General features: G+C 39.8%; 1 protein-coding gene across 1 annotated transcript in view; it reads right to left on the bottom strand.

Moving 5' to 3' along the window:
• Trhr (thyrotropin releasing hormone receptor) overlaps positions 1 to 7,491 on the bottom strand; it is a 28,919-nt gene extending 21,428 nt beyond the window's left edge. Inside the window, exons 1-2 of the mRNA XM_057792585.1 lie at positions 7,465 to 7,491; positions 6,031 to 6,901 (exon numbers count right to left, since the gene is read on the bottom strand). Coding sequence (XP_057648568.1) covers positions 6,031 to 6,819 — 789 coding nt within the window. The 5' untranslated portion in view covers positions 6,820 to 6,901; positions 7,465 to 7,491. The remainder of the gene's footprint in view (positions 1 to 6,030; positions 6,902 to 7,464) is intronic.
• Between the last annotated feature and the right edge of the window lie 7,527 nt (positions 7,492 to 15,018).

The following is a 15,018-nucleotide window of genomic DNA, read 5'->3' as shown; positions in this document are numbered from 1 at the left end:
TGGGTCAGCTACGGGAGTCACCACTGGAGCCTCAAGATCTTCACTACTGCTTGGATTTAGGTCAGACATAATAGGAATGAAATGCGCTTAGACGGACTCTTGGGTTTCTATCTGTAAACAGAAAACGGACAGGAGAGGCATAGGAAAGTCACAATCTCCCTCATGCCACCACCACCCACGTCTGTTGTTTCTTGCAGGACATTGTAATTGATTCAGGGTTGCTTGTGTGCAAGGCAAACATGAAGGTTCTTGAAGGTTAAAAAAAAGTTATCGTCCAATATTCCCTCATCCTCCCCATTTAGGGTGATGTTAGACAGGTCCTGTTTGTGAAAGAATGTTTAATGGCATTATAGGGGGTATTGACTAAAAATGAATGCGAGACTTGAAATTTTGCTAAATGTTAACTCAGGTGTACACTTTACTTTTCTACTATTTATTAAAAAGGCATCAAGACTTAAGAAATGTTACAGATCACCCTGAAAATTTGGATTTTTTTTTAATTCATAAGGAATTGTATAGATAAGCACAGTTTGTGACTCTCAAGAAGAGCTGATTTTAAGATCTTTTTGTCTATCAGCCAAGCTGAGAATTCTCCAGTGGTACAGGATTTCTCCTTTTGTAGACATATAATATATTCATATATGTACATATGGATACATATGCCACTGGGAGATGTATTGATTGCACATTCTGTGTGTATATATGTATATCTATTAATATATAATACACTAATATATATTAAACATCACATATATATGCAAACATACACATATGTATTTGGCTGAAAGCTGCATCTTTAAAGTTGCAAACAAGCAGGGTGTACTTATCTAGGATGAAGGACACAAATCACACAGCTATAGAGGTTATCATTTAGTGTATCTATGGGAAATGCCCTTGAAACAATATATGAATCAGGAAACAGGAAGCTATTCTTTAAATAAAATCCAGGTGGCATACTTAACTACCTGTGTGTTAAGGGGTAAATTACTTATTTTTTGTAACTTAGATTTTTTTTTTACACTAGTATGAACAGAGCTGAGTCCGCATGATGGGAAGAAATAAAACAATTAAACATGAAAGGCAAGCCAGTATAAACAGCCCTAGCAAACTTGGGAAAGTGTTTTTGAGACCAGGTTTTTCTATGTAACTGTACTGGCTGCCCTGGAACTTCCTTTGTAAACCAGCTGGCCTTGAACTCAGAGATACACCTATCTCTGACTCCTGAGTGCTGGCATTAAAGACCTGCACTTCCAACTTTAATTAAGGCTTAGTGCTAAAAAGCTGACTACTCTGATGCCTGACACTCACTGGCTAAGGTCCTGGGTGAGACAGGAGATTATATTATGTTGAGCTGGGTTCTGAAGCAGGAAGGAGAGTTGTTCTCCAAGAGGTGCATGCAGTTGCAGACTGCTGAGTCATGTAGCTTACAAGACTTTGTGCTCCCAAATCTTATGGCCAAGGCATAGAGGACTTTGCCTTCGCCTCTTTCCTTTGTGTTTGTTTAATTAGAGTCTGCTGTGTTCGATAAACTGCTCAGTGACTCTACTAGCTGGCCTTGAACTTCTAGTCTTCTTGCCTAACCTTTGAAGTGCAGACATCACAGGGTTGAATCATCACCATGATTAATTTTCTTTGTGCTTTGTGCAAGATTCTTTCTTTTTAAATACATTATTTTTAATTTTTTGAGATTATAGTTACATAGTTTCCCTTCCTGCCCTCCAACTTGTCTTCACCTTGCTCTCCTTCAGGGCCTCCTTTCCTTTGATTGCTGTTGTTATTGTTGGTGGTGTGTGTGTGTGTGTGTGTGTGTGTGTGTGCATATGTATTTGTATGTATTCCTTATTGTATAACTACAGCTGCTTCCCCCTGTGTGATGCTACTGACATGTTTTCAGCCCTGTCCATTTGATACTGGATAAGTGACTACTGTACTCTTCCCTGGGGAAGACTATTTCTTTTTCTTTCAGCATTCCATAGTCGCCTGCAGTTCTTTGTCTAGAGTTGAGGCCATGTGAGCCTTCTACCTTCCCTGTTAGCATGGCTATGGCAACTGATGTCTTCCTGGTTTCTGTAACGAGCTCACAGGGAGCTAGAAAGATGACTCAGTTGGTAAAGAGTTTGCTGCACAAATACGAGAACTGGAATTCCCATCCTCAGTACCCGTGTGTGCTGTTGCTCAAATCAGTAAGCCCAGGCTTGACAGATCCGTGAGCTCTCTTAGTAAGAGAACTTGTCTAAAGAGTATGGCAAAGGACAACCAGAGAAGATACCCCATGCTAGCTTTGGCTTCCACACACATGAGTATGTATATATTTATATACCACTACAGACATGTGCATGCATGTGTGTACGGGAGGTGGGTAACGTTAGAGAAAGACTAGAGAAAGGCAGGAGGAGAGGAGTGCAGGCACATTACAACCTTTATTTCCATGAGCGCACAGAATGGCTAGGACTGCGTCAGAACATATGGGGGAGGAGTTGAAGGAAGATTTAATTCCTGAAAAGCAGGGATGGATGACACCATTTACAACATCTTCAGTGTCATCCCCAAATGGCACATATTGCTTTTAAAAGGGAAGCTGTTTTGTTTTGTTTCTTGGACTTTCAACAGTTTTCTCTAGTAAGCACTTCATAGGAGGAATGACTGGTAATTTGAAGACAGGATTAATCAGATAAACCTACAAAAAATTGATCATATCTCTGGAAGCTTCTATTGGGATTAGGTCACACTATTTTCCTACTCCTCATCTTGTAAGACAAGAGAAAGTGCTAAATGGTTCCCCTGGAAACAAAACCAGAAGCCTGGTTTGTAAAATATCTTACATATCCCCGTGGCCTATGAAAAGTAAATATTTAAAATTAATGTATTTATTGATAGTACAGAGTTTTACCAAAAAGGGCCTCTGTATTTCCAAATTTAAAATTCAATAACGTATGCAGAAATACAGTCAATGATAGAGATGGCTTCTCTTCCTAATGCTGAACATAGGAGCTGAATGCACTGCAGCCTTATGGCTTTGTGTAGGTAGAGCTAAAGTATAACAAAACCACCACTTAAACCCTGTCTCTTTAGAGTCAAACTACCCGACTGATAAACAAAAGACTAATTCAGTCAGGCAATCCCTTTACATAGCTTCTAGCCACTGAGTGCAGCTGAATTTAATTTATCTCAACTCAGGTAGTTTACCACAATATAATCAAGTCTTTGAGTAATAGAGAAAAGTTTTTGATCTAGATTTTTTTACATTAGAGATATGAGTGAAATGGCAGGCAAAGAAAGCATCACATTCGTCTTTTGCACAAAAACAATCTTTCTTTTATTTTCTTTTAAGAAAATGTAGCCCTCTAAGCTATGTGCATTTGATTTTAGTAACTCGGTAAGAAGGTGCTGGCCCAGATAAGTATTTATTAAAATGTAAATTACACTTGCCTAAAAGGAAAAAATCAGAGAGAAATATTAAAATAAAAGTCCTTAGGTTATAGGACATGCAGATTTGAACCTTATGCAGAATTAAGACTTTCTTCGAAAAGGGCGAAGGCAGAATATAGGTCTCTAAGTTTAGAACACACTGGCCTCATTCAGCTGTGATCCCACTCTCTGGGGCCACTCCCCACGGTGAAGAATGCATCTCATTTGGTTTCATCAACAACCATACAAGTAGAAGCACCCATTTTATTGATGAGAAAACTGGGGCTTAGGAAAACCAGATAAGGCATTATTGCTTTTACTTCTTGTATTCTATTTAAGAATAATTTCATTGACCCAGCACTAAGAGTGCTTGCTGGTCTTCCCAAGTACCTGAGTCCCCATCACCCATACCAGATGTCTCCCATACCAGGTGTCTCCCTATAGCCTGTAACTATAAAATAAAAGAGAAAAAAAAAAGAATAATTTCATTATTTGGGGACTAAGTGTGAGCCTGCTACATATTGAATGCCCCCTTTCTCATCCCTTAGGTCTCATATGTTCATGGTTTTCAATCTGCGGGTTCTGACGCCATCAGGGTCAAATGACCCTTTCACAGAGGTAGCCTAAGACCATCAGAAAACACAGATATTTACATTATGATTCACAACAGTAGCGAAATTACAGATATGAAATAGCAGTGAAAACAATTTTATGGTTGGGGGCCACCACAATATGACAAACCACATTGAAGGGTCACAGCTTAGGCAGGTTGAGAACCTCTGACAAGGAGGATCTTACTCATGCAAACATATTGCCAGCCATCTCTCAGCCTTCCAATCGTCCTCATCTAGAGCTGTCAGCTTCTCATCTCTACAAACTCTACACGACTCTCACATGCTTACCACTAACATCCTTAGAAAGTATTGTGAGCATGTAACTTAACTAGCAATCTAAAGTACATTATAAATGCTGATAGGTGCTAATGACTGTAATCAAAAGAATGGACATTAGGCCAGACAAACAAGCTTTAAATACCATATATATATATACACACACACACACACATATATGTGTGTGTGTATATATAATGTAAACATGGGTATAAGGAACAATATACCCTTGCTGCTGATACTAACTAATGTTTGGTTTCCAGTTAATATGTTCATATTCTTGATTGTCTTATTGCATTGTTAATATTTGTCTTGGCAAGTGGCCAATGTTTCTCTCTCCATCTCCACGAATCAAGCTTTGGGTAATGTCCAGCTACACCTTGCATTAGGTAGCATCGCTGTCTAGCCATGGAAGCAAAGACTTGGTAGTTGTTACTCACGTGCTCCCTCTGTCTTCATAATAAATGCCACGTGAATTGAGTGTCACGCATCATTTAAAATGCTGTATGCATTCTCTTCAGTTACAGCCCACCTTTTATTGCCAGCATCTCCACTTTTATGAGTTGGCCCTGTTGTGTGCACGTATACATGTGTGTTTATTTATCCAGTCACAGTTCATAATGTTTTAGGTAGCCTACAGATTAAGAGGTAACAGTATGCCAGATCCACATACAGGCTTTTAAGAGCACACTCAGGTTTCTACCCATATAAATGCAACTAACTGTTTTCACTGAAGGAAATGAAAAGAAAATTCAGATGATTTGAAAGAACCAGTATTGTTGATTGCATGATTTCTCTTTTCATTATGAGAATAAATATCTACTACCTATTTATTACATGCAAGAGAGAAGGAGGAAGAACTGAGAGCTGGGCTCATGTGTTTCTCAGGATCCTTGTGCCGACACAAACAGATGAGTATATGTCATAGAGCCTCCTATTTTTATATTATCTGATGAATGAGGTGCTTTACTCACTAATAAAACCATCATTCCACTGCAGCTACATGTGCACTTAGGTTACCTGAACACATAAAAGAGTTCCAGTTACACTAAGCTAGAAACCTACATTAAAAAATTGTTTTTAACTGATTCAGCTTGATGTTGATCATCCTTTTGAAATATTTTTTTTCCCCTGTGGAAAATGTATTTCCAGTTTCTGCATGCTAGGATAACTTGGAGAGAGCAAGAGAAAAGGATTAGAAAATCATCTTCCATTAAGACCAACCAAATAAGGCTGGTTACCTGTTTTGGGTTTTTTTTTTTTTTTCGGGATGAGAAACTGCACACTGCAAAAAAAGTTTCCTTATTTTGAGTCACTGATATACTCTCAAAGTTTCCTGATAACTGTGTCGTCAAATTCCTGAAATTACCTTTCTTCGTCATGCAATAGAATTTTCCCCTACAGAGGCCGGAAGTTTTCTCAATGTTCAGTTAACATTTTCTGAGAGACACAAGAGTTTTAAGCCAAGACTCCTGGGGTTCTGTTTACAATCCCTTTCATCCTAACAGGGATCTGCTTCCTGCTACAGGACTAGCAAATCCCTCCACTTATTTTTAGATCTCCAGTGGATCCAGAGGTGTGTTTAACATGCAAAGCAGAAGCTTACACTGGGAAACATTTGCATGATTGTGTTTTGGTTTTGCCGTCACCTAAGTAGGACAAAGTTGATATCATCTTACCTAATCTCTATTCCACACTTCCCCTCTTGACTTGCAAGTTCAGCTTTGCTTACCTGCTTCCTGGAAGACACAGTGCTGTTGAAACATCTGTTGGCGGCATTTACATTCAAATTCTTGTTCTGATGGGTTGACTCACTTTTCCACATTTTAGAGTTCTCTTTAGGGTCAGAAGGAATGGGGTTTAAGAAGAGGATTCTCGCTATAAATCCATAGAGCACAGTGGCCAGGATCATTGGTACCACGTAAAAGACACCGAAGTCCATTAGGTAAATAGGTGAGTAGTAGTTCCTGGAGATCTTGTAGCCACAGGATACCACAATGGCACCTTTGTAGGTGCTAATATTGAGATCCAGCAGGAAGAACCAGAGCATGCAATAAATGGATGTGAAGGCCCAGACAAATATAATGATCTTTTTGGCTCTGGAAAATGTGCAGAGAAACTGGGCTTTGATGGGGTGGCAGATTGCTATGTACCTCTCAATGGTAAAGGCGGTTATGGAACATGAGGATGCGTTAATCCCTAAATACTGGAGATAGGTAATGCAGAGGCAACCAGCATAGCCATAGACCCAGGAACCGTAGATGCTGTCGGTTATGTTGGGGAGGCCTGCAGCTATCAGGACCATGAGATCAGCCACCGCCAGACTCACCAGGTAGCAATTGGTAGGGGTTCTCATGTGCTTGGTTCTCATGACCACCAGGACAACCATGATGTTGCCCACGATGCCCAGTCCGCAAATAATGAGCACAAGTAAGATAGTGACCACCTGGTACTCGAGCGCCACCACTGCCTGGGGCTGAACCTCGGTTTGGTTCAGTTCACTGACTGTTTCGTTCTCCATCTTCCGTGGCTTGAAGTTTCTCTTACACAGACTCTTTAGAACATCTCTCTACGCTTCACCTTTATTGAAGTACTTCTTCCCCCTGGGAAAAGTCACACACATGTTCACTCACAATGCCATGACCGCCAAGCAAGCCACACTCACAGGCAACTCATTTCCTCTCTTTACACCTGAGTTTCTACAGTAACGGGGCTCCTATGCACTTCTGGAAACTCCTTATTTTGCAATTCTAGGCAGAACGTAGCAATTGTTTTGACCACATCATGCTAAGAGGACGAGGTAAGTCTCTCTTCACAGAGAAAAATGCAGAAGACAAGAGAGGCAGAAAAGACTCCTCTTTTGAAACCAGGTCCACTCGGGAGAACAAAAAACAACAAGCAAACAATTCCAAACTTAAAAAGAAAATGTGCTAGTTGCAAAATAAATACAAAGAAACCCCTCAGATGCTCGGAAAAAGTACAGTGAAGAAGGAAAAGGTACCAGTGGGAAAGCTGAAAGCCTCAGTGGTCAAGCCTGGTTGGAATTTAGCTACTGCCTCTGGCTCTCAGGAGTAAAACATCATTGGTATAAAATAGCAAACCTTTGCACATAAGTTCCCCATTTCCCCAATCTCCTGCCTCAATAGAAGATAGTTTCTTCTCTTACCTTTTCACTCTGTCTCGCTGCCTGCTTCTCAGGGCAGACGAAGGGGAAATAGGTCCAAGTTTCCAGTCCTGCAGAAAATCTTGTCTAGTCTTCCTGGCAGGGAGATCACTTAGCAGAGGCTCAGTCTTTGGAGCGGCAGTTCCTCCAATGCCTCACGTCCCTTTTCAACTCATGACAGACCCTTCAGCCGCAGTAACAGAGGCAGCAGCAGGCGCAGCAGTGAGGCTGTCAAATCATAGATCGTCCCTTAATGAGAGCTCTCTCTCTCTCTCTCTCTCTCTCTCTCTCTCTCTCTCTCTCTCTCTCTCTCTCTCTCTCTCTCTCTCTCTCTCACACACACACAGTGCACACGCATTCCCAACAGCCCATCAGATCTGACTGATTTGTAATCCGTTGAAGAATGTACTCTTAAACATGTGGCTGATAGTGTGCAGTGTGGAAGACTGATCACAGGTAAAAGATGGAGAAAAGCTGATCTTGTACATAATGGTGCTCTAAGTTCTGCAGAAACTCCTGTGCCTGAGCTGCTCTGAAATATATTTTTACTCCTTTCTTGACAGTGTTTTAGAAGGTAGCAAAACCTTCTGGGCAGAGCCCTTGAAGCCTGTGATAACTGTCTGCAGTGAGATCAACTTCTCTCACTGCTGTGGAAAGCCTCAGACTGATTCTTCAGTAAATCGGTAAAAGTAGCTCTCTCTCCTTTTGTATTATATGAATAAAAAATAAGTTAAAATTGATTTTAAAACATTTTAACTATGAGCGTATGAGGCTCACATAAAAACATTAGTTTTCAAAAAGGACTTGCAGATTAGCAGTAGTGGACGATGGTGTGAAGCCAGTTTGGGCTGTATATCAAGACCTTGCCTCATGATATATAAAAACAAACAAACAAAAAGTAAATAAATAAAATTAACAATCAGAATATTTCAATCTAAAGCCACCTGTGGAAACTTGCGAGGCTTGGGAGTCCTCTGCTATCTCCATGTAAATCTGTGTTTATGTTGTTGTCTGAAATGCCAACCATGGGAACTGCCCGTGAAAACTTGATCTAAATACACTCCTAAGAGGGAGAATTATCCAACGAAATTCTAGCCCTGGGTCCACCTTTGCCTGAATTTTAGGTTGTTCTGCCCACTGGTTTGGCTGAGGGGTGCTTTCTCCCTGGCCTCCAGGGCAGCGGCGACTCTGAACCATTTCTTTCTTGGCTACTCATTAGCGGGAAAATGCTTTCGAGGGAGGCATTGTCTTCCTCCTCAGTCCTAACTTCCCTACTTCAGATTAAAGCCTTCCTTCCTAAGCTAACCTTCCCTCCTCATCCTCCTGGGGCCTTTAATTAGATCTCCATTGGTATGGGATGACTCCTGTGCTGTACGTCTTTACAATACAGCGAGCAATTGTGGGCTAGGAAGTCAGTTCTTTCAGCTGCAGCTCCATGTCAAATCTTTCCCCAGGGCATCCCTCAGCATCTCTATTCTGAATAAATACTCTGCACCTCATTTTGTTTTCCCTCCTAACAGATAACTGTTAAGTTCGGACTATGTGCTGTGTGGTTAGTAAGTAAACATCACATTTTACCCTCAAATAGCTCACAGTTATTGGGAGAAACAGGCTTAGGAACAGTTACGTGATTTGTACATTGAAAATGGACATTCGGTGGGTTGAATCATGAAATGAAGGTACTCATGAGTGGCTGTGCAGTGGACAGAGAAACCAGGTTGGGTTCTCCCACACGAGGTAGCATCTGAAAAGTTTTGAAGAAAAGCACAGCTTCCTTTACAAGAGGGAACAAGAGATGACATTGGGATTAATGATGATGAGATGTACAAGGCTGTGTAAAGTGGCAAGGATTTCATGGGGTCAGGAAAGATGTGACCGCCTCCTTGACCTAGAGGAGTTGAGCAGTGATGAGACAGACATTGGGTGGCTGCCAGATCGGGTGTTTAGGGAGGGTTCTCCCTGGGCTGGGGCTCACATTATCCCCTTCAACTTGCTTTTTACAGTCTGGAAAAAGTTCTTCACATACCCATCTTCACCTCCAAACTTATCAGATCATTATGTTCCTACAGGTTTTCTATCAACTTCATGCCCCCTTCAACACTGTATTTTTGAAGAAACTGTTATTTCATAAAGTAGATTTTTGCTTATAAACCTTAATGGGCTAATATATAACATTTTTTATTCGCAACAAATAATACAAAATAAGGCAAAATGTTAGCAAACCTTATATTTGCATTAAGATTTCTTAATCATAATACCTTAATTTCTAGTCAAAGGTGGTCTTTAGATTTTTTAAGTTCTTTTTTGTTTGTTTCTTTTTGCTTTTGTTGTTTTGCTTTTTGAGCAGGATTTCTATGTGTAACTTTGCAGCCTGTTCTAGCACTCACTCTGCAGACCAAGCTAGCCTTGAACTCACAGAGATCTGCCTGACTCTGCCTCCTGAGTGCTGGGATTAAAGACGTGCACCACCACTAATTAGAGAGAAATGAAGACGTTTCTTCTGAAATAGTAGGTGCGCCATAATAAGTACAATAAACAGATGATGGACCCAAGGTGTCACGCACACATCTTGAGTCCTCATGATATTTGCTTTTCTCTTTCCTAATTGACACAAGAAAGTTTACATTCATACAATCAAACTCCTTCTGTAGGGCATGGATGGCTGTATGCTGCCAAAACCACAGGAGTAATTTATAAGAGAGTTATCTCCACACTTAGGGGGAGCTTTTCTAGTAGCTAGGTGGTTCTTCACCATTCATCATAAATCCACTAATAGTTCACAATTTATGCTGTCCACATTTCTCATTTGAGACTGCTGGAGGCCATGGGAGGTGTCATCAAATTGTCATAGGTAACTTGGCAAGGAAAAGTGGCAAGTTCAGAAAACAATGAGAGAGAGAGAGAGACCATAGTGGGTATTCACTGTGCCCATGACCTTGGGCTGACCCAATGGTGGCAGTGCTTCTGGTTTGATCCCTTTAAAAAAAAGAGGGGGGGCAGTCACTCTCTCTTGAGGGGTGGTTGGGTATCAGACTACACGCAGGTGCATTCACCCCGGGGCAGAACGGAGGACCGCAGAGGCAATCTATCTTGTTGTGTATCTGTGAGTGTATCATAATAAATCCATATTATCCCTTTAAACAGACTCTCAAGGATTCGCCTACAAGAGACTTGGGGAAATTTTATGAAATGCAAGTTTTTGGGCTCTAAAAATGAGAAATATGTTTTATTAAATTAGGATTCAGACACTATCTTAGTTAGGGTTTCTATTGATGTGAAGAGACATCATGACCATGGCAACTCTTACAAAGGAAAACATTCACTTGGAGGGCTGGTTTACAGTTTCAGAGGTTCAGTCCATTATCATCATGGTAGGCCATGGTGGCGTGCAGACAGACATGGTACTGGACGGTAGTTGAGAGTTCTACATCTTGTAGGCAACAGGAAATGAACTGAGACGCTGGGTATGGCTTAGGCAAATATGAGATCTCAAAACCCACCTCCCATGGTGACATATTTCCTCCAACAAAGCCACACCCACTTCAACAATGTCATACCTCCTAATAGTGCCACTCCTTTGGTGGTCATTTTCTTCCAAACTACCACAGACACTTTTCTAAGATTCTGATCCGTGGGTCTGAGATGGGAGGCCTTGTGTTCTGGGGGTAGGTTACAGGGTCAGGACAACATGAGGATGAACCACTTCAACAACCCATGAAGAAACTTGATGCTTCTTCTCTTCATGTGAGGGTTTCTTGTCTGGACTAAAATAGACATGCCTTATTATTTGTTCAAAGCTGTAAGAGACTGTGTGTGTTATCTGAGCTGGGTGTAAGCTGCTGATTTTCATATTTTGTTCCTTACATATTTTATATTACCTGTACCACACTTGTACAGAAATTTGTATATTAGATTTAAACACATAATTGAAACAAAACAATACATACACTTCCTTTCCTTGTACTATGTACTATGTTCTTATCAGGCAAGATGAACCTTATATTCAGGAAAGGTTAAAGTTTGAAGAAGTTTCTCTAAAGTGTTACTCGAGGAAATGACCTAACAAAAGAATAGACTTTAATCAAACTGTCTAGAGCTCATATCTAGCTTGATTTATTGCATATTTTATGAAGCAATAACCCGATTTTCCAAAATGAATGTAACTTGAGGAAGTTACTATAAGAAAACTAGTGTGAAATCTGAATATTTTAGTGGATTTTATCTAGGCTCTTTTTTGTACTCTAGAAATTTTTAGTCAAATTCCCCTCTATAAATGAAAATTTGTATAAATCTTTACTGTTAAAATGGTATTTTTTCCTCACTAAGCTCTTTAATTTAGAACTTGACCATTGGTTACTCTCCTAGTGTTATGTTTTTATTATTCCCTATGTGTATACGAATAAACACCTATATATAATGTTTATATATATGGTTTTATTATACCATATGTTTTTATTATACCTTATGTGTATATAAATGAACACCAATATATATTGTTTATATATACTGTTTTATTACACCATATGTGTATGCAAATGAACACCCATATATACTGTTTTATTATACTATGTTTTTATTATACCATATGTGTATACAAATGAACAAATATATACTATTTCCCAGACCTCTCAGAAAATCATAAGGATCAAACAAATGCATACACATTACTTAAAAGAAACTTCATTGAATTGCAAGTTCTGTAGAACAAAAGAATTGTTATTATGAATTTTCTGAGCTACAGCAACTATGTAAGCTTCTTATAGCCATATCAAAAGAAAACTTTATCATCCTAAAATGGTCTCTGTGCATTGCTCCTGAATGAATTCTGTAGCCAACTAGTCATGGCTCAGTTTTCTATCTCTAGAATATGTTTGTCTTACAGAATTGTCACATAAATGGGATTGTAGTGCATGCAACTGTTTTTTTAAGTAGCATAATTTAAATACTTGTAAGACTCAGTACTTTGTTGTTGTTTTCGCTGTATAATATTTTATTGTAGAAATACAGGGTTAAATCACAAACTTATTGTCTCACTGATTTTAGAACTCAGTCTTCAACATAAATATTAGAATAACTAATTTCCTTCTTTAGCATTAATGAATTGCATTAATATGTTATACTTTTATTCTTACCAAATTCACTATATTTTCTGTATGTATATGAGTGTGTGTGTGTCCAGAATCAGGCATGTTCAGGGGTTAAAGGAGTATTTCATGTGCCTTACTCTATGATATTCACTTGTTTGCTTCCCGGTTGCCCAGATTCCCAAAATAATCACACAGAAACTATATTATTGGCAATCTGTTTGGCCAATAGCTTAAGAATATTGCTAGCTAACTCTTACATCTAGAATCAACCCATTTCCACTATTTTATATTTTACCATGAAGTTTGTGGCCTACTGGCAAGGTTTCAACTGGCAACTCTCATTTTTCCTCTCTGGTGGCTCCATGGAGTCTCACTGAGTCTACCTTCTTTCTCCCAGCATTCAGTTTAGTTTTTTCTGACTAACTCTAATCTACCCTCTCAGGGCCAAGCCAGTTTCTTTATTAACCAATGGTATTCACAGCATATAGAAGGGAATCCTATATCAATATTCCACCTTCTTTCCTTGAGACAGGATCTCTCAATGAACCTGGAGTGAGGCTTGGCATCCAAAAATCTCCATTAGCCCTGCCCCCTGTCTCTACCCTCACAGGCACATTCTTTTTTTTTTTTTTTTTTTTTTTTTTTTTTGGTTTTTGAGACAGGGTTTCTCTGTAGCTTTGGAGCCTGTCCTGGAACTAGCTCTTGTAGACCAGGCTGGCCTCGAACTCACAGAGATCCGCCTGCCTCTGCCTCCCGAGTGCTGGGATTAAAGGCGTGCGCCACCACTGCCCGGCGCACATTCATCTTTTTATATGAGGGTTCTTAGGATCTGAACTCAGGTCCACAAGCCTGTATGGCAGGCATTTACCCACTGAGTCATCCCCAAAATGCCAAATCATTTTCTCCCTGACTTTCATATTATGATGTCTTTAAGACCTTAGGAATGGGTTATTTAATTTCCAGATTCTCGTAGATTTTCCAGACATGTTTTGTTATCTACTGTCTTTACTTTAATCCCATATTAGTCATGATTTCAATCCTTTTTAATGTATTGCAATTTATCTTTATGGCCTAGAACATGCTTTATTGTGATGGATATTCCACACGCTCTCTTCAGGTTGACAGAATGTTCTGTAAATATTGATTAGCTTGAAATGGTTGGTGGTGCTAAGTATTCCACATCCCTATTGACTTTTCTGCCTACTTGTTCTGTTGATTTCTGGGATACAGTGTGGAAATATACAGAAAAATTCACATGTTTCCTATTTCTTTGTTGTTGTCATGCTGTGAATCACATATTTTTAGGTTCTGTCATCTTGTCTCCTTGGTGATATGGCATTACCGTCTCTATAGTGATGTGTCTTTTTGCCGAACCACCAAAAAGCTCATTGGATACAGAAAGAGATAATTTTGTAAGTTTGATATCACTCTGAAAGTGTTAAGTGGAGTTTTAACAAGGATAATGATGTCAGTTCTATCTTTCACAATCCCCTCACATTGATAGATTAGTAAGCAGAAGCTTTAATTGCACGCCAGCCACTTGACCAAGTCCCCGACAACTGTATGGTGCATCACTAACTTATCATGGCTATGCTATAAATTAAATTGTAAGTCAATTGCCTGAGGAATCAAGCAAATTGTTTACAGAGAACTTTGTGTTGTGTTACATAGTCTGCCCTCTCTGCTGCATTGGCTTAGGTATTGTTTTCAGACAGAAAGGACAGCACACAGCATTAAGTCAGATGCACATTTCTTATTCCCTCAAAATGCAAGGAAGGAAGTAACCATGGCTAGAATTCATTCAAGGATTCCACTAACTGGATGGTGAACAAGGTCATCCTCGCACTGATGGTGTAGCTACACGCTTTATATTCTTTCATGGAAACGTTGTCTGACAGCCCATGGGTGGCCCAATCCTTTAGAAGGTGGATTTGGTGAGAACTTGTTGGGAGTCATCATGGTAGGCAATGGCATTTTACTTGAAGGAGGTAAGCAAAACCTGGCACAGGCAAAAAAGTATCACACTTTAGATAATCAGAAGCTACTTTAATAGTGGAAATATCAAATTATTATTGTAACACAAATAACACTAACAGCAAGACACTTCTGAGATACCTTGTTATATTTTTGGCCTGAAATTTCCAGCCCACTAGGAAAGCCTCTGTAACAAAGACTGGCAGAGAAGCGTGGTGAGTGAAATAGGAACCTACATTAAAGTGATTTCTCACCTGCAGTGAGGAGGTTTGCCTCACCACCCATTCACACTGGTTAAGTGCTCACTGATCAAGTGCCAATTATTTGGCAGGCTATATGCCAGCCCTTGCAATGACAAATATAAATAGAGAAAGCGCAGAGGAGTTCCTAGGCTGGCATTGGTGACTTAACAAAAACTGCCAATTATAATGCCAAGTGTTCCTTGCTATCCCTGAGTCTTGTGCACATCGTCAAGTGAGTACAGAGATAGAAATGT

The sequence above is a fragment of the Chionomys nivalis genome, chromosome 17 (genome assembly GCF_950005125.1).
Source record: "Chionomys nivalis chromosome 17, mChiNiv1.1, whole genome shotgun sequence".
NCBI classification, from domain to species: Eukaryota; Metazoa; Chordata; class Mammalia; order Rodentia; family Cricetidae; genus Chionomys; species Chionomys nivalis.
Note: the sequence above shows the minus strand (reverse complement) of the source record. Positions and strands in the feature narration are given on the sequence as shown.